Source organism: Buteo buteo, chromosome 18 (assembly GCF_964188355.1).
Source record: "Buteo buteo chromosome 18, bButBut1.hap1.1, whole genome shotgun sequence".
Classification (NCBI taxonomy): domain Eukaryota; kingdom Metazoa; phylum Chordata; class Aves; order Accipitriformes; family Accipitridae; genus Buteo; species Buteo buteo.
Window position 1 is genome coordinate 3,813,390 of NC_134188.1, and position 24,347 is coordinate 3,837,736.

Sequence of the window (24,347 nt, forward strand, 5' to 3'; positions counted from 1 at the left end):
TAAATAATAATCTGTTGGAACATTAACCAATGAATGTGGAAGAGTATCCTTCTGTCTTTTTAAATCAAACTTGGGTAGACAGTCAAGGCTGGATAAAGATCAAGTTCTACATTATCCCAAAGTTCAAGAGAAAGAACCACTTTAAATGAAGATTTTGTCAAGGGGAGGAAAACACGACACATTGCGACTACATTATCCTAGGAAAGCGCCCAGAGAGGTGTATTCAAGACCAATTTCCCTTCCCACCCCCACTATTTAGCCGATGCAATGCATGTGGGTTGCTACAGAGGTGCAGCAGTTGGTATGTCAGGAGAGGGCGCAGGGGAGGACGTTGCCTTTCCAGGGCTCTCCAGGGCAGCCACATGAAATCTGGATGATGGGTAGCTGGCAGCACCTCCGTTTGTAGAGGCAACACGTATTTTAGGTGGCAGAGCAGCCTCACTGGGGTGCTGCCCTCCGACTTCTGCCCCAGCACGCGACCACCCCTTCGCTTTGCTCCTTCCCTGGCATCCCCATCCGTCGTAACAGCCTGGGTGTATCCGAAGTCCTGCTGTGTCTGAGGAAGGGCACTTCTTATAGCACCTACAACAGCCAGAACCTACCTCACCTCCACAGCTACAAGCAGAGAAACCACCAGCTCCTACAGCTCTTCTGGCCCTGGACTCCTGCTCTGCTGTCACCAAGCACATGCTGAAACCAGGAGGCTCCAGGGACCCTTCAGGCCAAGCAGGACAGTGTCTATCAAATTAAGGCTCAACACTGGGAAGTAGTTGACTGAGTCACTGACTGAGAGCATCTTCTGATACTTGAATGGAAATTTAGATTTCTTCAGACAGAATCCCATGCTGAGGTGTGCGCTGTGTGAATACTTGGGTCAAAAACCTCACAGTTGGGCTTGTTGCCACAGCACAATGACCTTATTATTGGACTCGACCTCCTGCCTTCATGGTGGTTCAAATATATCCATCGTATTTCACAGTCTGGGTGGGCCTGAAGCACATACTCAGTCTCGTCATCTCAGCTGAGAAATGTTAACTCTTCAGGCTCCTCCTTATTTTCAGTGATGTGCCCATACACTTGGGGTTTTTCCTCCCTTTCTGGATCTTCCTCATTGCTCCAAACCCCTTTTGTTTGATGACACTTCAGAATGATTTGTGAGCTTACGAATGATTTATTATGGAGCTTCTGAAACATTTTCTGGAGCTTTCTTGATTAAATATTTTTTAAAAAGTAAAAGTTTGCTGAAAGTTTTGCTTTACTCTTTTTCTAAGAGCTTGATTCTTCTATTTATAACAGGTAGACAGCTCATATGCAATAAAGTCAAAATATAGCTAAGGTGGTTATGAAAACATAACTAATAACGGGGACTTGTTCTTCCTTGCAAGTGCCTCGGTCCCATAAATGCCACCCCAAGCATGTGCTTACCCATGCTGCCCGGATGCCTATGCTTCATAAAAACTGATGCAATGAAAACTGAATTGACTGCTTTCAAGGGTTGTTCTGAGAGCTTCATTATTTAATTTTTATTTCAGTCTGGGCTGTGTTGCTTACACAGGAAGTTTCACTTGACTTTTAGTACCTTAAAAATATTGTAATAACACTGCTTGGGTCTTGCAGTTCTGAGTAGTGACTTTATGTGCACAAAGAGACATTCACCACTCTGCAGAGTTCACATATTACTTAAATCTTACAAGATTAATATAGATTTACACGTTGCATAGAATGTTCTGGCCTTCTCCCACCTAGGACTTCCAACCCTGGGAGAAACACTTCTCCACAAGGATATATCCTGAAATTGGTAGTACAGACCAAATGAGACGAAGGTCCTTTCCTTTAATCTATGTATATTATATGAAGACTATAGCTAGCAAGTACACATACACTGACTCTCTGGGGAAGGGGGATGAATAGTAGAAAAGTGTTGCTGGTTTTAGCCCCAGTGCACAGTCTGCCTGTCTTTCAATCTGCAATACAAATCTCCCCTGATGAATGCAACAGTTGTGATTTTATTTTCCAGGAAGACGAATACAGAGAGGGTAATGGCCAAAAGGAGTCTACATACAAATCTCAGAGATTAAGGCAGCTGTAAGGCAGTTAGGTCCTGTTTCTGTTATCTTGCTGAGAAACAACCGCTGTAGATTGGTAAATAAAAGTTAGCACTGTCCTCAGGAGTTATTTTTTAAAAATCCAAGCATAAACAAAGAGCTGTGGGTGAGGGGATGGTCTGTCTGCATGACTGAAGTGGCCAAAGTTTCTTCATAATTTTTGAAAATTGCCCCCCTTCAATGACTGTCCAGTGACTGCTTCAACTTATCCTTAAAGAAACTAGTTGTGAGTGTATAGAGAGTGGAGTTCGAGGCACTGTGTATTGGCAGAACAAATACCACTATCCAGGAAGGGACAGTGGTTGGGAGAAAAGGTAAGATACTTCATATGCTCTGTTGTAGGAAGGCTAAAGAAGCAAACATGTCTTTATGTAATTTTTACTTTATGGCCTTTATTTTACTTTATGTCACGTCACTTTGTATCATTTTTTTGCAAAACATTACATTAATATTATTTTTACAAGAAAGGGGTTTAAATTCAACATTGCTCATTGTGGTTTTCATTGAGGTCACCATGGGTTTTCATGAAAAGGGAGAAAAAAAGAGCTTTTCACCAGAGAGTGTCTTTCTCTCTATCTACTGGAATTTAATAAAAGCACTAAACATAAGCTGAAGTCCATCTCTCTTTAGCATAGTATTTAATATAAATCCAAATCCCATACCTATTTTTTACATGGCAGTTTCCATCAGTAGGTTTCAAAATGCCCTACAAAAGCTATCATTGTTATTATTTTACAGAGGGGAACCTGGAGTACAGAGGCACGGAGTGACTTGCTCAGAGGGCCGTAAGCTGAGCTGTGTATAGAGCCTCACCGTCACGAAGCCCATGCCAGCCACAGTCGTACATCTTCTGAACACCCTCGTGATGGCCACGTTTTATTTTCAGCAATCGACATGTAATCACTTTGCTCCAAATGGAATTCAGTGCTCCCAATGAGGCTAAATAGGTTTTATGATAAAGCCATTGACAATTTACTGCATTTCTTTAATGCCTTTCATATTACGGAGAATTATTTACCCAATTTTCTACAACGACGAGGTATCAATTTTCTAGAATTATAATGGGAAAGCAGAATGCCTTTATTACTGTGTTATCTGTTAGTGGCTGCAGGGTTATCAGGGCTGCGTAGAGCCGGTGCGGTGAGGGAGAACCGTGACGTTGTACAGCTCCTCCGTGGGCTGGCGGGGCAGAGTGCGGGGACGGCCCGTGGTCTCCTCAGGACCCCTGGAAATCATTGCCTGCACTTATAAATGTGGTGTCTGGGTTGCTTAAAGACGCTCCTGTTGCGTTTTCGGTTTCCCGATGATCAAACAAGTGGACTTACACATACTACCATGGGATTTTGCAGCTGTAGCAGAGGAGAACCTCTTCGCTGGGTAGCCTGTTCTGGTTCTTGCCTACATACACGGATTGAAGGTTGTATGTATGTATTTTAAAGCTCAGTTTCTGAATGCAGAAGAAGTCAAATGTTTTGGGCAATACTTACTCTTCACCAATGGTTAACTAGAGTTCTTCTGGCAGAATTGGTTTGGTTTAAGTTGAATCTTTAACAAAAGAAATCACACGCACACAGCATTACCTGGAATTTCCACCTGGAATAAGGACAGGATTTCAATGACAGACAGGAATCCAGCAGATGGCATCAGTGAATACTATTAAAAAAACGATTGGCAACAGCAACATCCCTGCATGTGTGACTCCCTACCTCTGATGTCCGAAGGGCAGTTTTCTGAACGGACCAAAACGTGCTGACCTACGAGAACACGATGATGTGGGAGAAACAAGATTCAAAACAAATAGCATTGAAATGGTCTTTCTTCTCTTCCCTTTCTCTCGACCACTTCTCTGTTTCATTCTCTTCCATTATTTTATTATAATTTTTACATTAATGTATCTGTAGTACGTAGATACCAATTTTATGTTAGAAACAGCTCCTCAATATTGTCTAGTGTCACGCAGCCTGCTCACATATCACGTGTTCCCATCTGTTACACAGCGAGATGTGAATAAGTTGTAAGAAGTTACTATAGAAACACAGTTAATGCACAGTACGGGTGGGCTCGTGATTCCACAGAGATCTGGTCTCCTGACTAGAAATGCTGCAGTAAATCTGAAGCAGAAACCACCTGCAGGACTCTCACATAGTACGGAAAGAACGACATATTCCCCAGCAAAGTGACAAACTGCTCTGAGGCGTATGTTCATTTTAGACTGGCTTCCTCGGGTCTCTATAAATATTCATTCCAAATTACTGATGGAAGAACATGTGCAGAGCAAGCTGTGCAACTTGGATTTTAATCGCACTGCGCTGTGTTGCAGAGCAAGGTTTTTAACAGTCCATCAAATGGCAACTCAGTGGACTGGAGTACTCTGATAAGTAGCTGAGAGCCATTAAAAGAGCCATTTATGTCAAAATCCCAGCATCTGTGTATTGGGTTTGCATGGCAAAGTTTTGGTAGTGGGGGGGCTACAGGGGTGGCTTCTGTGAGAAGCTGCTAGAAGCTTCCCCCATGTCTGACAGAGCCAATGCCAGCCGGCTCCAAAACGGACCTACCGCTGGCCGAGGCTGAGCCCATCAGTGACAGTGGTAGTGCCTCTGGGACAACAGAGTTAAGAAGGGGAAAAACATGCTGCAGAACAGTAGCCGAGGAGAGGAGTGAGAAGATGTGAGAGAACCAACCCCGCAGACCCCCAGGTCAGTGCAGAAGGAGGAGGAGGAGATGCTCCAGGCGCCGGAGCAGAGATTCCCCTGCAGCCCGTGGGGAAGACCACGGTGAGGCAGGCTGTCCCCCTGCAGCCCAGGGAGGTCCACGGGGGAGCAGATCTCCACCTGCAGCCCGGGGAGGACCCCACGCCAGAGCAGGGGGATGCCCAATGGAGCCTGTGACCTCGTGGGAAAGCCCACGCTGGAGCAGTCTGTGCCGGAAGGACTGCAGCCCCTGGAAGGGACCCACGCTGGAGCAGTTCATGAAGAACTGCAGCCCGTGGGAAGGACCCACGTTGGAGAAGTTCATGGAGGACTGTCTCCCATGGGAGGGACCCCACGCTGGAGCAGGGGACGAGTGAGGAGTCCTCCCCCTGAGGAGGAAGGAGCGGCAGAGACAAGGTGTGAGGAACTGACCTCAACCCCCATTCCCCGTCCCCCTGTGCTACTGCGGGGAGGAGGTAGACAGAACTGGGAGTGGAGTTGAGCTGGGAAGGAAGGGGGGGGGGTGTGTGCTTTAAGATTTGGTTTTAAGCTTGCAAGGCAGTAGGATTTGGCCTACTGCAATCATTTGGAAGTACTCACATTTTGAAATATACAATTCAAAAATAACACAAGCACTTATTAGTTCCTGTGCCAAAAAAGGAGAATTGAATCGAATTGAATTGAATTGAATAGAAAGCACAGAATATTTCAGCTGGAAGGGACATACGACAATCATCTAGTCCAACTGCCTGACCAGTTCAGATGATGATGAGTTGACACATCACAGAATAAATCCAGACAGCAAGTAGTCCAACACTAGCTAGATTGTCCTTACTCTTTAATGCAGAATGAATAGTAGTAAATAATAACGTAAAATGTTTAAGTTTCATAGGTTCTTTCTACACATCTTGACTGCCTAAAGTCAAGGAATTGAAGGACCTTGGTTATTTTTTGACACTCAGTTTCATTTAGAATATCAGAAAATAGTGCAAAAATAGATAATGCATAATATTTTTGAGTGTTTTGAAACTAGTATGTGTCTAGAATGCAAACTGAGATTTTCGGAACATACATGATGTTATGTATTATATATAATATAATGTCATAATATAGCATACAATACTATATTAATACATTAATTTTCTTAAGATACTAATCAAATCAATGCATTATTAATACCTTTAATACATACTTACAAAATTTTGATAGACATGGTGCGCATCTCATTTTCTGCTTTGATAAATGATCTCATTCTGATGACAAGATTTCCAAAACATGCAACACAAGCTATGACCCACACAAATACTCTCAGAACTTTGTTAGCTAAGAGATCTTCAAATGATGATATCCCAACTGTTAATGATGTGCATATTTGCAGGTGGAGTGCATGGAAGCAATAAGTGAAACTTTTTGAAGTAGCTGAAAGTAAAGCAATGAACATGTAAGGCTGCTGGTTAAACACAAGCCAATGTCATAGTTATGTACTAGGTGCAAGGAGCTGGAAGAGAAGAAATTTTAGCAAAATAATTCCTCGTGCATGTGAGGGGCACGTTGTGAGAGGTATTAAATCAAGGGAGGATTTACTTAGGGGGTTGGTAGCAGCTCATATCCTTTTGGTCCCCAATAGCAATGCTGGTGGTAGTGGCCACAATCAGCTGTGATTTCCTCCAGGTCACTGTAATATGCAATTAAGACATTGCCCTTGTTCATGTATGACTTGAGAGGAATGGTCAGAGCTGGTGTATTTTTTGTTTTCACAAACCTTGTAAGGACTTTGCTTTGCTACTCTTAGTTTGTTGTCAGTGTGCAGGTGGATGTTCTTCACGCTAAGCTGCTTCAAAAGCAGATCTTTTACTGTCCTTGGCAGAAGGATTTTGCCTGCCTTAACAGATTGTGGAATGCCTGTGGAATGACTTAAATTTGGTAACGAACGTTATCACAGCTTAAATTTTTCAAGTCCTTGACCATTATTCAAATAAATAGTTCTCTGCTTCAGTGGCAGTGGTCTCATAAAGAAGGCTGGTGGGACAGGACATAAAGGCTCTACTACAGTAAGGCCTGCAAGAGCAGGGTTGTTTGGAAGTGTATCCTTACATGCCATTGACTTCTACAAGATTTAAAAATATGTTCTGGTATATATAAAAAAATAAAACCCGAAGGATAGATCTGCAAATAAAATTCTGATGTGACATAATTATAGCTGCGAAAAGTATGAACAATGATATATCAAATTTTGCATGTGGATGTGGTCCTATTGATTGTATCCACCATCTGCTAGTAAGTGGACAGTAGCTGATTTGAGTTTTATTTTTCAAGAAGCAATGAAGAGTAGAGGAAAGAGGATAATATGAGCTTTTAAGAAATAAAGTCAGAAAGAACATGCACAGTTGAAGAAGATGCTTACATTCATGGCATGGAATAAGCAAATATAAATATTTGGGAGTGATTCTAGACTGAAAGACCAAAATCAGAAGGAATAAATAAGCCTGAAGATTTCTTATCAAGAATGACATTTTAATTATTTAGAGAGGCAAGAGGCATTTGAGTATATATCCTGGCTGGCATTAAGTGTGAAAGTGTGACACTCCTAAAGCCCTTTGCCTCAGCTCAGGGATTGTAGTTGAGAGGCAACTGGTGTTACTGGCACGTAGCTGTGACATACTGTGAAGGAAAAAGGTGTGCTTTATGACAGCGAATTAAGATGTCTATACAGCGTATGTTCTATCTTCTCTATGAACATATATGGCTTTTATTCATGTCCAAAATATACTCACTTTTCTGTTTCTTTACTGGCTTCCCAATTGTGGTGCACATGAATGAGGTATTCTACTTCTGCCTGCTAAGCTTAAGGCTACAGTAACTCCCAAGTAAGCAGTTTTATTTATTCCGCTTCAGCCAGAAAAAGAAGTGTGAAGGGCAGAAAAAGAAATGATTTGATATGATGTAGAAATGAGGGAACAAAATAAGGAGCGTGTTTCCTTTCTCTGTTTAAAATAGCGAAACATTTCATCTATTTTTGCAGAAATTGGGCTACCAAACTGCATAAAACATTCAGGTTATATCCACATTGGTAAAATGAAGAGGGCCAAGACACGGACGTAAGCAGCTATCCATACTGCTTCGTTGTTTTGTCCTTTGTGAGCTAGTTAGGCCAGACAATTACATTACATTTTCTAGCATAAATGGAGCCTAGGGACTAAAGACACCTACTAGGACCAGTCATGACGTGCACGTGATGAGACCGATGGACGTTTAGGGTACAGGTAGGTTCCTCCTCCCACCCCAAGAGTGACAGAGGAGTGCAGAACTGAAGGAGAAGGGTATAGTCAAGGGCAGATGCGGAATGCTTGCAGCAGATATAGAATGCCCTACACGGGGCAAGAGAGGTGCCGAGCGTTGAAAAATGTTCATATGGAGCGCCACGGGGCAACCTGCTTTGCTCCCATCATGTGCCAAGAAGAAAGCACAGGGCAGAGAGGTATGAGGCAGGCAACCGGGGACACCTGTAAGCAGAAACGTTATACAAAATGTTGACTTCTGTTCTGCTGTAATACAAACAAGAACAAGACACCAATGGGTGTATGTGACTGTCCAAACAGATCCTGAGGAAATGCCAACAACAATTACAATGAACCCTGGAAACAAAATAATGGAGAAATATAGCCCTTCCCCTGTCCGTGACATGGCATGATTCAATGGGGCTTGCTGACTGGGCAGGACATACACTCCATACATCAGGGAAATGTGATATCAAATATCATTAAAAGGAAAAGGTTTGGGTAATATTACATGCATGCAAGTAAAACCAGTACTGGCACTGAGAGCCTTAAAAGCATTCAACTTGATAAAAATCCTAATGGTGGTAGAGCCATGAAAGGACACTTTGTGTACTGAATATATTCAGTAAGCATTTTCTGAAGTGTCTGAAAGCAGAGCTTCATTCTGCTGCATCCCAACAGACCTTCAGTCTACAAACTCAGTGTCAGGAGCGCGTGTGCTGGAAGATTAGCAAACCCAATAGGGCCAGAAACAGTGAAAGAACTTCATTATTTTGCCCATTTGGCTATAATGGAAAAAGAAAAGAAGCCACGGGAATAGGTTATTTGATTAGCTGTGATCCAAACAGGAGAAGAAACTCCTAGCGTAATCCAAGCCAACTGTAGCCACTTCACAGAGGCAAAAATGCTAAAAGAAATGTGCGGTATTGAGTGAGTCCGTTGCAGTAGATGCTCAGTGCAGGTGCTGCCGTACTTGGACTGCAGTGTAGCATTTTTACTTTACCTGTTGGGCAATAGCATTTCAAGGGATTTGATACAATCCCCGCACAGATGATATATTAGGGAAAGGCGGGTGAAATATTGGCAGAGTGACAGGAACTGAAATCTTGTCAATGATGCTCTAGTAACATGAAAAACAAAACCCATTCTATTCATATGAAGTGCTGGCGTAAGCTGAAACTGGTTCATAGCAATGGCAAGGCAGCGTACAAAAGATATGTTTTGATCATGTGTTAGAAAAGGGAATCATCACAACTGAACCAAAAAGAAAAGTAGCAAAACTACCAAGTCAGGTGTTCTGCTTAGATGAAAGGCACTTGGGTTGTTGTATCCCTTTGAAATACTTTGATGAAAGGAGAAAAATAGCTGATCCCAAGGATTTCAAGTATGGTTTAGGAAGAACATACTAATCTGGTAAGATGGAAAGGAAAGCCTGAATTTGAAAACCCCGATGGAAGAGGTGAGTAATGACTTCTGCATTTGTGAAGAGTACCAGAAGCAGAGCTGCAGGGAACCTCTGCCAGACGTGACAGTGTGTGTGCAGACACTACCCAGGCCTTACGGCCAACACGAAGAGTGTTATCGCTGTGGCTGTATCAAGGTTGCCCAGAGAGGTTGTGGACATCCCATCCCTGGAAACGTTCAAGGTCAGGCTGGACGGGGCTCTGAGCAACCTGATGGAGTTGAAGATGTCCCTGCTCACTGCAGGGGGGGTGGACCAGATGACCTTTAAAGGTCCCTTCCAACCCAAACCACTCTAGGATTCTATGAATAAGACTATGAGAGTGCTCATGTCCATTATAGGAAAAGGTTAAATCCCAAACTCTGGAGCTTTGGTCCTAGGGCAGACATGCCTTTAATACCTGACCTGGGATCAGGGATTCCTGTATTTCCAAATAACCTAGTAGGTGTTCCTGCCTCAGCTCTTCCCAGCTCTATTGTCTGTTTCACTTCTAGGAAGATGCAAGGGAGATTCTTTTTGACAAGGATTTCAAATTTTATTTCAGAATTTGGTTTGGCTCTTGTCCTGGCCCCAGCCAAGAAGCATTTTTTTCCCCCCAAGATTTTAAACTTTAAAACCTCTTTTTCGTATTATATACTGTCTATCCCATGAAATAAAACACCTGTCATCCTGTCAGCAAGGCTTCTGGAAAAATGAATGATTGCTGAAATCACTTTGTTCTGGTTAATTCTAGCCCAGTTAGATTTCAGGGGGGGGCAGCGGGGGTGTGTGTGACATTATGTCTGTCTTACATTCTTTGTCCTGTATTGCACGTTCTCAGTTGGAAACATAGATCAGACAACCATTTTGACAAGCAGGTGGTACTATTACATTGGCAGTAACATATCTATCACGGCTCTCAGATTAAAATTGTACACTTTCCCTCGCTGGTCAAGGTTTATATAGCAGCAGAGCACGTCTCCATCCATATTTCAAAGCAATGTCCTGTCTTATGATTGCTGTCTTGTTCCTGTGGTGGCTTATGGACTAGAATATTGATACTTGCTGCATTTAGTTCTGTGAATAAGAATGAAGCAAAGAGCTGTAATGGAACTTCAAAAAGAATCTAAAAAGAAGTTCTTCTGGCACAGCTGCCGTATGATTGACGCAGTTATCCATCAAAAACCAACTGAGGTGCCCTGGAGACACCCGTTTTAGATGCCCATGTAGAGCTGTCTGATAAGACACGAGACCTGCAGCCTTAGGGATTAGCAGGTGACGGCCAGGTGGGGTAGATACCTCAGGGCATCTCCAAGACTCCTGTACATGGGCAGCTGAATAAGCCAGTGGTGAACACGGTCACTGGGATCTGGAGAAAGGCTTATCTCAACGTAGGCTAGCTTTTGGTTTGCTGAATGGCTCACCGGACTAATACTCCATCTAGTATTATATGTCCCGTGGTATCCAAGACATCCTTGTGAGCAGGCAGACGTGACGCAGGACCCGCGAGAGACCAAAGGATTTCTGGAGTGGAGATGCTGCAGGGATGTCAAATAGCGTTAGACATCTGACCTGTAGGCAACTGAACCCATGGCCTAAATTTTGCCCTTGTTGTAATGACTTAAGACACATTGATCACCTGGTTATCCTTGGACACTTAGGGGGGTCTACAAAAAGGAACTGAATGTTACCCTGTGTATTGAATTCATTGTGTAGCACAGGAGAAAAATATCAATGACTTGCAGGAAAGCTGTTCAGATTAATCAGATCAACTCAGGATGTCTTCCTTTTGCTTAACAAAAAATAGCGTGAATTTAAAAATAGTATTTACTTCTTCTTTTGGACAGCTTTTAAAGAAAAAGCCATGTGGCATAGAGTGACAATTTTAAAAAAGATGTTGTAGTCTTGCTTTTCGACCTTGAATCCAATGAAATTATAAGATGTACTTTTAGATGAGGGTGAATCTTTGTAAATTAAAGAACAAATAAGAAACCTTCTGGATTCAAGCTTTGTGTGAAATACTTAATTAAAAAAAAAAAAAAAAGTGGCTGAATCCTCAGCCCTGTGAGGTGAGTATTTTATAAACCACCCCAAAGAAGAGTTTATAGAAATTCTAAAATACTTGTTACCATTTATTTATGTCCTTATCTGCGCAGGTGCCCTAGCTGTACTTGTGTAATTTGTTCTTAAGGTATGTGTTTTGATTGCTCCTAGGCTTATCATTTGTGAATAGCAGTAAAACTGAGCAAACTGTATGGCTGTAATATGCGTATTTTGGCCTGCTACCTTAGGGTGTTGAAGGAATAGAAATTAGAAGTACATTCAGCTTCTTACAGAATGGCAATCAATACTTAACACGCCTTTTGTAATTGATTAATATTTCTCCTGGAAAGAAAGGATATTATTTAGTGTGCTATGTTAGTAGAATGTTTCATGTTTTACTTACAATGACTGAAGCTGCTGAAGACTTTCCGTGTGATCCTCAGAGAGATGAGAAAGTGCATTGAAAGACAGGTTCCTAAAAGAAAGAAAAAAATCCTGTTTCTTATTCTATTTCAGGAAAAAGACAAGCTAAACTAGTACATTTTTAAATTCAGTTGGGAATTCTTAGTTATAACTTACAGCTTTTGTAAATACTTCATATCTTTAAAAAGATAACGTGGTAATTCTGTAATCATGTTACTGGACAGATCCCTTCAAGAAATACAGAGAACAAAAGCAATCAGATTAATCCTTAGTATTGCATCCACCCCTTTCACTACACAAACTTTTAAGAACTCTAAGACTCAGATTTTCTCCTTTTTATAGGTGAGGAGGCATGCTATCTTACTTAAAATTTTAATAGCAGCAAAATTAGCTTTTATCATTACTTCAGTTCATCCAATACTCCCTTGCTCTGATTTTATCCATAAGTCACTTTGAAGCCAGTCGGTACAGGCACTGATGTTTGGTGATTGCTAAACATGGATCGTTTTAGCTGTGATTCATCATAACTAATTCAGCTGAGGTATCTAATTTGGGAACCTGGTTGCCGGAGGGTCTCTCTATAATTTATGAACTTAATAATTGCCGAGAGGTGAGATGAATCAAAGCCTAATTACATAGATGGGAAGCTTTCACATTTCATATAGGTAGAACATGCAAAAACAAAGAAAAGAAAGTTAAAAAAAAAATCCCACAGTAAATTCAACACTGAAGATCAGCATTAGTGAATGAGTTTTCACCATGCCAGCGAATCAGCATCTTTAACAAATAACCCCAGTCGCGACTCTCCTTCCACAGCCAGTAGCAGCCTCTTCCAATCACTCCCGTCACTCCCGTCACTGACAGCTCCCCTTCTCCTTCGAGCTTTCCCTTCTCTTTCCTGCTTCTACACCTTCTGCGGCTGTTTTGTGTTTCTGCCTAAACATGTCGTGCCGGATCATGAGGCAACCAAAACGCAGATGCGGCGTGACTATATGCAGATGAGCTTAATGCATACATGCTTATCCCCGGGGGAAGTGGCAGTCTCGGATCTTCAAGTAGGTGCCTGAGTTCCCCAGACAGCTGCTGGGAGAGGCTGGCTCTCCTCTAAAGCACAGAGATGCTGCCCTAGCTACCTTCGTATAGACTGTACAGGGACTATAGGTACCCTCCGTCTGTGAGCCGAAGCAACTGAAAAATGTAATATTGGCTGCAGAGGAGCCGGGTGAGGCTGGGCACTGGTATGCCCAGAAAGGAGGGAGCCTGACGGTCACTGGGACTTGTTTTTCAGCCCATACAACTATGTCTGTTGTAAAACCTGGAAAGTCTTGGAATAAGTTTCCCCCCATCCCTGTGACGCTGCCCGAAGCGCTACCCGCAGCTCCCTCTTGCTGGGGTTCCTTTCTGTCCTTCTGCCTGTGGTTCTGCGTGGACTCCTCCTTCACCTTTGGCAGGAAAAGTGCGGTACACTCGCAGATTACAGGCATGTAATAGCTCGCGCTTTGTAATTTAAAAATAGATTTTAGAAAGCTCACAATTCCCCCAAATCTTTTAATGAGGGAAAGGCGCTTGCAGGCAGCAAGTGTATTGATTTCCATGAAGAGACATGTAAAGCAAAATATATATTAGAATAAGTACTTAATGATTCAATTTAGTACAGAGTGCTAATTTAATGTTTCAGTATGACTACTTGGCTTTTTATTTTTCTAGTTGTGTTAGAAGTTACACGGGACCCTGGTTAATTTTTCCAAGCCGTAATGAGGTGTGCTGTTGTAGTCAGTGCAAAAGAAACCTACGCAAGACTAAGTAGTTAGTTAAGTAAAACTTTCCTTAGTTTTAATTAAAAGCAAGCAAATTACAAAGTAAAAGAGAAATATGGAATTTTGTTTGATTAAAGGCTCTGGCATTTGCTACCCAGACAGAAATTTTACATGTGCAAATTTAGCTTTTTTTGCTTTTGCTCTTGCTGCAATTGATAGAGTCCCACTGCGGGGAATTCCTGTTCCTCACTGGTAAGACACCACATCTATAACACCAAGGAGCATTTTATATGTCTTAACCTGTAGAATTTTTATTCATGAACATGATCCTCCTTCAGATTCTGCTTTTCTTGTCCCCTGTGTTGTAGGAGATACAGCTGAACACAAAAAAATCAGAAATGTGAGTTATTACTTTATACCAATATACTCAATTTTAACAGCAACAAAACATTTTGCTCAGGTTTCCTGCAAGGGGGAAACCCAGTCTGAAGGACGAATGGATTCAACAAGAAAAAATATCTGCAGGTTGAGATACAGGCATACTATAGTATTTCTGCTTCGTGATCAGATTGCAAGTCCCAGGAGTTATTGGAGTTTAAAAAGCACCCTGGTGCTCATGATCTGATCACAAGGTGGAAATAATACAGCGTGCCTGTTTCTTATTCTGTTTGTTGAAACAAGTGATCGTGACAATTGCCAAAATGTGCCATGTGACCGCGCATACAATAATTCACTTAATTGTAAAGAATATCTCCTTGACAATAGCACAACTGTCCCGATGAGGCTTAACACATTGAGACAAATCCTGTGCCGAGGACTGAGAGTCACGCATAGTCAAAAGGGTTTTGTTGCCCTATTTTCATACTTCTTTTACTTACAATACTGTGAGCGCATCACGTTCCAGGAAGATGGTGTTAGTTAAGGCCTTAATATGACTGCCTTCAAAATCCCTGAATAACAATAAGGAAAGTGTCTTTATTCATGAGTTGTGTAATAGTTTTGCAGGAGGTGGTTTAAGCTCTGGGGTAGTTGTCTTTTTTTTGACCTTCCTTTATTTATTTCTTACAAAATTAGCACAGATTTATTAGCTAGTTTTGAATATGAATGTAAATATGAAATAAAGCAAATTATACTCTTGTCTTTGTTGTAATTTTGTCTCCATTTATGGCCCAGCTCACCGGCCATTTCAGCAATAATAGGCTAATACATTAGCATTTCTTATGTGTAATGTGCGTACCAGAGTAAATAGAGACCACTAGGTGGAGATTTTACATTTAATTGCAACAGGTATCTATATATTCTAAGTTATACTTAGGATAAACATGCATTCACAGTAACCAATTTCATTTTCACTGGGAAACTAAAGTGAAAGACAGAATTTTGCTAAACTCATGAGAGTCATGAGAACAAGAAGCAGCTCTAAAGATTTATGCTGGCAGAGGACCGTGGTATTTTTTAGACAGTCATTTGAAACACTGCGAGGTTCAACTTTGGCAAGGTTACATTTTTTTTAGAATGTTACACCTTTAAAAGTGGCTTGGCCTAACAGAATAAATGATGAATTTTTATCCTCACAGAAACAGATGTATTCATTTATCAAATGAAACTTTGCATAATTTACTTACATACAGTTAATAAGAAGCATTTGAGTACAGATCTTCTTGGGAAGAGTCTCAAGTGAATTGTTTATCATCAATCTTCATAAATTAAAACATGGTTAGAAAACAAGATGTTTTATCATACTTCATAACACAATATGCAAGTGTAAGAAAGATATGCAAATGTAAACTTTTGAGAGAAGAATTCAAGAATAGATTTAGTTACCTTGCTTTGAAATTTAAAGTAAATTTAGATTTTACAGGAACTACACAAGAAAAAAGACTTTTTAAGTTACCAGTAGCAAAATATAGCACAAAGAGTTACTTTTGATACTAGCTTCTTAATGTATTTTATTTATACACAATGGATTCATTGAATGACCAAGAAATATGCTAACTTGAAAAACTCGGAAAAAAATTGTGTTTATTAAATAATTTACATCCTCAGTACGGTCATTGTAGGTTTTCCACACGTGCTATGACCTTCCTTAAACTCTTTTCCATGGGAGCTGGTAAGGGTGGAAACATATTTCGGCCCCTGCTCCATCCATTGCTTCGGTGCTCACTCTGGGGAGCCTGGTCCAAAGGCTACTGGTGCCAGCTCTGATGCCAGCAGCTGCCTGCCACCAGCTTGGCTGAAACAGCTGAGTCCATGAATCATTAAAGACACAAAATTCTTCATCCTCTTTGCCCTGAGCCAAGGGACTAGCAGCAAAAAGTTAATTTTCTGCTAGCAAACCCAAATAATTTATTTCCCTGGATACTATTAAAACCAGCTGCTAGCTTCTCTAAGAAACCAAGATTATACATTTCAGGTGCTGGTTTGCTTGATGAGAGTGATGGAAAATGCTTATAGGACTTCACATCTCCCTCCTGCATACTGTAAGCTCTGCCTTATATGGAATTTTCTGTTATAGGCATCACAGTGATATCTGTATGGGAAATTGTCCAAGTGCCTAAATACTGTTTCAGTTTTCTAAAAGGAGATGCTAGGTGTCTGCTGGTTGTATCCAAGGTTTTCCAGTTTAGATCGTGAGGTCCCAGTAGGCATTCTGAGACAAGAGATATGATTCTAAACAGTTTTACAACTTCAGGAATGTGGTTTAGGTTTAACAGAAACATAGTAAAGATAGTCCTAGCATGGAAGATGCCTATGAGAAATCCACATTTGGATCCTGGTGTGGTAAGCATGGGGAGTTGACAAGCATGATTCCTCCATGAAGAAGGTGTTTCAAAGGCTTAAAGAAAGAAAAGAACTTGGAGGAAACTCAAAAAGATAGAAAGGTAAGCTACTTGGATATTGAACAATACCAATATGAAAATGTGCAAGAGCAATACTTACAAAAACCCCAAAGACTTTAGCCCAGTAAATAACTGCTGTGAAATTTTCACCATTGGCTTATAATCTAGAATTCTGGAAAGAAAGTTTACTACATCACCAATCCTTGTAAAGAAACAATGAAAAAATGGCTGAGATGAGCAAATCATGGGGGAGATTTTCCTCTGCAAATCCGAAATAGCTAGACCTAGACGTTATCTCCAGAAATTGGAACATAACCTGTGTGAAAAGAAGTTGCAAGCTTCAGCAGTCATTCCAATTTTTTTTGTGCAAAACGTCATTGGCAGACATAGCTTTACTGCCTTGTTCCTTTCTTTTTAGATCAATGCCATAAACACACACGCTGCTGGAGATGAATGGTGCTTTTACAGACAGGGAGAAAATGGGCATTCACAACCACTTCAATTTGTGTAGATCTCCGAGTACTCCACATTTCAAACTAGTGATACATTTATGACTGAGACACCTGTTAACAAAAACATAAAACACAGAAACTAAAATAATACTACCTAAAAACTGATAGGCTACTTTTAAAGAGAGAAAACAGAAACCTTTCAGTCAATTGATGAGAACAACCAGAAAGATAAAGAACTGTGACAAGAAATATTTGATTTTAAAATGCCAAGTGAAAGTGTTTTAAGGTTTCTATCTCATAAAAGGCTGACTTACTGCAAGGGCAGTAGCAATTGATTTAATCTTTTTAATATTTTATAGTTGGAATGATTCTGGGGAAAGCATTAAAAATGTGCTTTTGTGAACAGTTTTGCACTGCACTAGGGTGGATGTGTTTTGCTATGATGCAATGGACAACTTTTGCCTAGGTCTTATACGTATGCTTTTTAGACCAAGACAAACTTAGTAAAAATGCTTTGCATTTATGTGCACTAATCTATCAAAATGTCAATACCTGTAGCTTGTAATTCAAAACTTGATAAGGAACCGGAAAGATTAGCCTGATTTTCAAAGGCACTGAGCTTGTATCAGCTGTTGGAAGTGGTGGGGGTACCGGAGTGCCTCATAATGCTGTAAATACTGGCATTTGAAAAATTTGGCCAATATGGTTTGCGAACAACAACTAATGAGGCAGTGTCAGGTACACATAGTAAATGAAGTTTCTAATGGGTGGATAATGATACAAAAAGAAGTTCAGCGATTTGTCTTTGCCTCAGTGGGCATTCAGAGTCACAGCAAGAGTTAAAATTTGTGAAGTGCTCGAGCTACTGGAAAATGCAGAATAGTGGTTGGATGAGACTTAGAAGGGTTGAAGTTCAGATGCCATCTCCTGTATTGTGGAAGGCTGGTTGCTCTGTGATACCCAAGAGACAATTAGTTATTTTAAAAGGGAAAATAGGGCAATAAAGTACTCACAATTTCTGAAGTTTGCAAAGTCAAAAGAATGCTTTCCTTGATATTGTCTGAATGCAATCATGTTGTAGAAATCCAGTACCGGTAAGCTAAGAAAGCCAGGATAATCATGATTCATTAACTTCTTAGAAATGCAAATGTTTTATAATCCTGTATTTATCCCCTTCTGCCATTTTAAGCACACTACTAAATTAATGCCTGGTGTAACACCACTGAAGTAAGAGTCAATATTTTCCACCAGAACAGAACCTTCTAATGAATTCTTTGAGACTATTCAGTATGTGTCTGTCTCCAGGGTGTGTCATGTCCCATTTCTTGATTATGCTTTTGGAATAGAAGATCATAGGGTATAAAAAATAAGAAACAAAATAGAAAGCACTGGAGGCTGGGGAGAAAAGCCAATCCTGTTCGAGGCTACAGGCTATTATTTTGAATTTTATTAAATGTGAACCATCACTAGCCATCCTTCTTGGCACACTTATGCTAACATACATTGCACCTGCTGATGCAGCTCAGCTGAAAATTAGTAGCATGTATATTTTGTTTGTATAAAATTGGTTCTAGCACTCTGCCCTCTCTTCAAATGATACAGTCCTTTCACATGACTGTTGTTACTGCAGGCTGCTAACCGCTTTCGGATGGAAGGCAGTTTGAAGCTGCCATTAGGAACTGTCAAATAAAAGGCATACACCATCCAGTCAGAAGCAAGAGCTAAACTCCAATCCCGTGTACTTAGGGGTTTTATGAGGATTTATCTTAAGCCTAGTATATGAATTCTTACCCTTGGAGCTGTCTCTGTTTTCTTATGTAGACTTCATACATGCTAGCTTTGTCTGTATGCCTTAATTCTATAAGAATTTATCTGAGGTATAGGGCTGATTGATTGATTTTTTTTTTGTTATTAACAACAGCCATATTTTAAAAGGACACAAGTCATTCTACCTGACAATGTAATATATATGAACACCTTCCTTCTTCATAACTCAATGAAGGTCAGACTAGCTCCTACAGGAACTTGGAGGAAGCTGTGTTGAAAGCTCTCCAAGTCAAATTCCAATCAAAAGGCCATCCTACTATAAAGAACATGGAAGACACCACCCAGCTTGAAAAAAAAAGTACTAATGGTCTGTGAGAGGACTGACTACATAGGAGAGCTTGCCATGTGTACAGCTACTTACATAATTTTGCAGTTGGTTTCCATGGTAGCTTAGCATCAAAAAAGAAAGAAACAAAGAGAAAAAGTTAAAAAGATGCTTTATTTAACCTTTGAAACAGTAAGGTGCAGTTTCATGACAAAATGGTGGCATTTCTTATTAGACAGACTTATTTTCTGCTTACTTATTTTTCTGTGGCAGGGAGCAAGACTAGAGCTCTGTGTATTGCATACAAAACTGCAGCATCTGCGCAGATCTGGCTACACGGGAAGACCAATATGATCAAAGCAAGAAGTTCAAAGGCAAATGCTGTGCTATACTGTTAAAAAGTGATCACGCAGGTGACTGTATATTGATTTTGTTCTATATACTCCAGGACTCGTAATAATTTAATAAACTGTCAAGCTACTCACACTTTCTTCACCTTTGTACACTTGCTGAAAACTTCACCTGGAAGAGAATGGGTCTGTGTGTGTGAGTGACCTAAAAGTGATCGGTAACTGATGTTTAAAATAAGTCTTAACTGGTCAGTGTTGCAACTCTCAAAAATCTGATGTTACATCTGGATGCAGCTGACATAGGGTCAGAGCTCGGAAAAGACTTTGGGCACATCCCATTACGTTACATCGGGTGCAGTCCGTTGGGTGCATTACCTTGCCTGGGAAGCCTGGGTAATCTCAGCTTCTTTGTCATCTGCCCTGATTGTTTAAATCCCGACCTGAAGCTTGAGTACCCTCCCAGGATTAGCTGGGAGAAGACAGGCCTCCCTTTGGTCTGTTTGGAAAGTAAATGTACTCGACTGCTTGAACAAGCTAGCTGAAGGCCAGCAAACTTCATTGCCGAGTTTTAAGACTGGCTTCTTTTAAATATTTTCCTTAGGTGATCCAGACAGATCTTTGAGAATTTCTCACATTAACAAGTATTCAACCATATATAAATTTTGACAACCTGTAGGACTGGAGCTGACAAAATGAAATAGGGAGCTGTCTGTCATCATTAAGAACCAATAATCCTGAAATTCCTGCTTTGGTAACTTCAGCAATATTTGGTGGGTGCTCATTAACCCAATGCTGGCTGCACAAGCAGTGATCTTCAGTGAGTGGCCTGGGGCTGACAGGCTTTAAGCAGCAGGAATGATGAACCCAAATAGCATTCAACTCACCTAATTGTAAACATCTACAGTGCAAAATGCACATCTCAGCTAACACCCCAAGCTCTCTTTAGAGGAGAGAAGTAAACATGTTCTGTGTGCAGTTCATATGACCTGTATTAGATGTCTGCTTTACAGTGTTGACACATATTTTGTCAGATGAATTCCACACTGAAGTGGGCCTTCCAGCAAAATGCTCACAGCGTTCACTACATACCAGTAAATCATGTAGTAAATATCTATAGTGGGTCTTTTCTGCAGTCTCTGAATGCAGAGTGCCCATATGTGGTAGTATAGCACTATGCAAAGTGTGTTTAGGCATCTCTTTGTTTGTAAAACAGCTTTATGCTGGAGGGTAAAGGGAACTCTACTTACAGGAGGGTTATGCTACTTGAAACAAGTGGAACAGACTTTAAATTAACAGCAGCACATTCTAGTTCTGTTTTGATGCAGCTGCAAACTTCTGGGTATTGGTGGAGACCTGGGAACAGGAATTCTTGAGTGAATGTGGAGTGTCATTCTGAGACCTCTTTTTAGAAAGGGATTGGACATCTAGATGCAACACCCCCAAATTACCTTAGTAAGGTTCACTTATCAGGAAGGCTATGTAACACAGATGCTGCACTTCCTAGGACTGCAGTGCTTTACATGTAATGAAAGCAAATGTCAGTCAAACATAAATCAAGTTTAATATCCTACTGTCCATAAGCTACAACAAGCATAACTGAAATACAACATGTACTTGATGTATGCATATATTTATATATACATACAAATGAGAACATCTGAGAAACTGCTGATGGAACAGTTTCCACTGGAGAATGCAGATTTCTTTAAGCCACTACACTTCACTGAGAAATTGGATGCTTTGATTTTAGTGCAGACCAGAGGGAACACAGCATCTAAACTTGCCTCTTGCTTGCCAAGACACTGTCCTTGCTTTCTGGGATTTAAGGGAAGGGCTTTTTGGGTATCCCAACTTGGCAGTCCATCTGAAGAGCTGTCCCAGAGTTGTAACACTTTGACTGAGCTGAGCCTTTTGCGTTTATGACCCTTTGTCAGTAGGCAGGAAGAAATATTTTAGAAGGGATCAACATAAAACATTTCAAGATTTTAATTTTTTTTTTAATGTTTCATAGAGAAGCCTTTCTTTTTCCTTTTGTTCCTGAGTGGGATGAAAACAAATATTGACTTTCCAAAAGTTTCTAGAAATGTAATTACCATTTTCCTGCAACCTTATAAAGCTGCAACCTGGCACTAATGAGTAAGTTCCACATTGCATTGCTCTGCACTGGTATGCATGCAAAAAGCTCTGGGAAAGTAAAGCAGTTCCCTGAGCACATCTAAAATTCCAGATATCTCTATAATTATAGTAAATATGTGTATGCAGTGAAAAGACTTAGAAGTGTAACATAGTTTAAGGATATTAATAAGGGCATTAGGATTAAGTTAGAATTCTTCTGATAAAGGCAGATAATTAGGCTTTCCATGTACCATATCAAAGATACTTGCCCATCCACTATTATCTCCTATACGAAGTGTTAACCTTTGTCAGCTGTACTTTAAATTGTCTATCAGCTTTTAATGAAAACCAGAACATTAATGCCAATTTGTCTGTGGGGTACATGTGTTCCCTTATATGGGATGGAACCAACAGTAACTCTTCAAACGGATTGTTTTTATTGTCTTTTCTGCTGATTATGAGTAGCAACTAAAAGCCCAAATTAAGAAATCTCATGTAAATTGAATATCAGAAGTGTACCAGACTATAAGCATGGCAGAGAGAGAGAGAGAACTAGAGAGACAAATCTAATGTTGATGCAAAATACTGTTAGAAGATGTGTTTGTGAAAAGAACTGAATGCTAAAGTAGAATGATTCATGTAGTGGAGGAACTCACACTGCAGTACATGGTATAGCATGGAGAGTTACAATTTATTTACAGTGAAAATCTACACATGATAATGGAATTGTTCTAGGACAAGACTGAAAGTCAGAAAGTGACTCAGTAAAAACCAGAAAGTTTACACCAGTTTCAGTAAATGAATATGTTTTGTGATCTCAACTTTCAGGCAAAACCATGCAAAATGATGAGAACAGATCATTACTGTACCAGCTAAATGTATAGGCAATTGTACAAGTTATATGACATTTGAGAGAAAATCAGTTAAAATTTATGAAGCTTAGACTTCTTTTTTTCTTTTTAATAGATTGGCAGAATGTGGGAATGTCTATTACATGTGGAAAGTCATAAACACAAATGACCACATCCAGAGGTGGTAGCTGAGGGGGGATGGTAATGAAAAAGGAAAGAGGCACAGGAGGAAGATTTGAAATACCTAGAAAGAAGAAAAGGAAGTGAAAGAGATGTAAGAACTTCACCAGGAGGCAGGTGGGGAGGGAGGATACAAAGCAGGAGATGACAGCGGAGTTGACACATTATCTTCCAACCCAACATGCTTCAGTTACAGAAGAAGTCAAATGTGATGTAAAGGGAATCATGCTCCAAAATAGGGATCATTTACTAGCCAAAAAAGGAGATTAGTCTCATTGATCTGACTTCCTCATTGTTCTTTTGGATTGAGAGTGGGCATGAAGATCAGTAAGACGGAGAGGAATGGTAGTGTGATCACCACCAAGTGCGTACGTGCTTATGCACATGTACCAACATATGTATCTATCTAAGACTCTTACAACACTTGAAAACATCATAGAATAAGAATTCTTCACTTCTACTGGTAGAAAGCCTTACTGAGCATAAGTACTGCTACTTATGTGCAGGAGTTTGTGCACCCACTTTGAAGGATTCCCCAGACAGATACACAGTGATTACCCACTCTCCAGAGCAGATGATAATATAAGAGGGATTCTACAGGAATCTCACCATTGGAGTCTGCCTGAGGCATGCCTTTAGAAACGCTGTTGGTTTTCTTTGCTGACCAGCATGGTGTAATTCCCTCATTCATTGAAGAAAAGAAAATAATCAATTACACTGAAAACCCCAGACTTGTCAGGCTTGTGGATCATCTGCCGACTATTAGTGATTCAGTGTGTATTAGCTGGAGGAGCACATCCCACAACCAAATTTTGTTTCTGTATACTTACAGATGTTGCAGTACTCAGCACAGTTCTCTTCATCCACACCATTCTCATAGTCATTTATGCTATCACAACGAAATGTCTGTGGGAGGCACATCGTATGATTTCTGCATGGAAAATAACCCTTTTGGCAGACAACACCGACTGACATGTCTTCTATCAGCCAGGAATCTGAGAAAATATGGGAAGACATTTCCTCTATAGTAGAGTAAGTTTCGAATTAGAAAGGTCTGATAAAACTACAACCACAGCATGCGACAGAATATTTTCATTTTTCATTTTAAAGTGCATTGTATGTCATTTTAATTCTGCCTGTTTTATTAGTGTCAGCTACAAATGGCTTACCACCACTGAAACTTAGAAGAGACAGCTTAAAGGTTCTGTTTGGTTTTCTTCTCTCTTTCCTATCATCTGCAGAACACATTGCTGGCCAGAAAGAAACTTATTAACGTACCTTTCCTGGTAGACTGTTTCCTCAGAGGTGTAAGCACAAAGTAGCAGAACCCTGCAGCGTGGCCAGGGATGGACAGAGAAGTGGTACTTGGGTGCTTCTGGCTGGGGGAAATGTAAGTCTCCTGTGAAGAGAGGACTTCCAGCTGGAGCATGGAGAAAGCCGCTTCTGATGCTGAAGGCAGCTGGGCCATGGGGAAATGTCCACTTACACATCAGAGAGGTACAAGTACTAAGAACACTTACTGCACACAATTACAGTAAAATCTTTGAGCAATCGGCAAGTCAAATCTTGGTATGAATCTGCAAAGTTGATCTCAGATTTATGGCTTTTCTTCTGGGATTTTTTTTTGCATTAATGCGATTACATTTATAGTCTTGTAAATCATTCATTAAGACAAGATGTTCAAAGCAAGAGAATAGTTGTTATTTCCTCTATTGGCGCATATCACAAAT

General features: G+C 40.5%; 1 protein-coding gene across 1 annotated transcript; it reads right to left on the reverse strand.

Annotated features, from left to right (window-relative positions):
* Window positions 1-2,165: 2,165 nt before the first annotated feature.
* Window positions 2,166-24,085, reverse strand: RXFP2 (relaxin family peptide receptor 2). Its single transcript, XM_075050580.1, is given in 18 exon segments — window positions 2,166-2,413; window positions 3,692-3,726; window positions 3,728-3,763; window positions 3,765-3,932; window positions 5,992-6,201; window positions 11,961-12,032; window positions 12,137-12,208; window positions 14,616-14,687; window positions 15,363-15,434; window positions 16,678-16,749; window positions 17,069-17,140; window positions 18,043-18,128; window positions 19,609-19,693; window positions 20,719-20,824; window positions 21,798-21,872; window positions 23,227-23,277; window positions 23,448-23,612; window positions 23,896-24,085. Coding segments are annotated over 18 exon segments (1,887 nt in total).
* Between the last annotated feature and the right edge of the window lie 262 nt (window positions 24,086-24,347).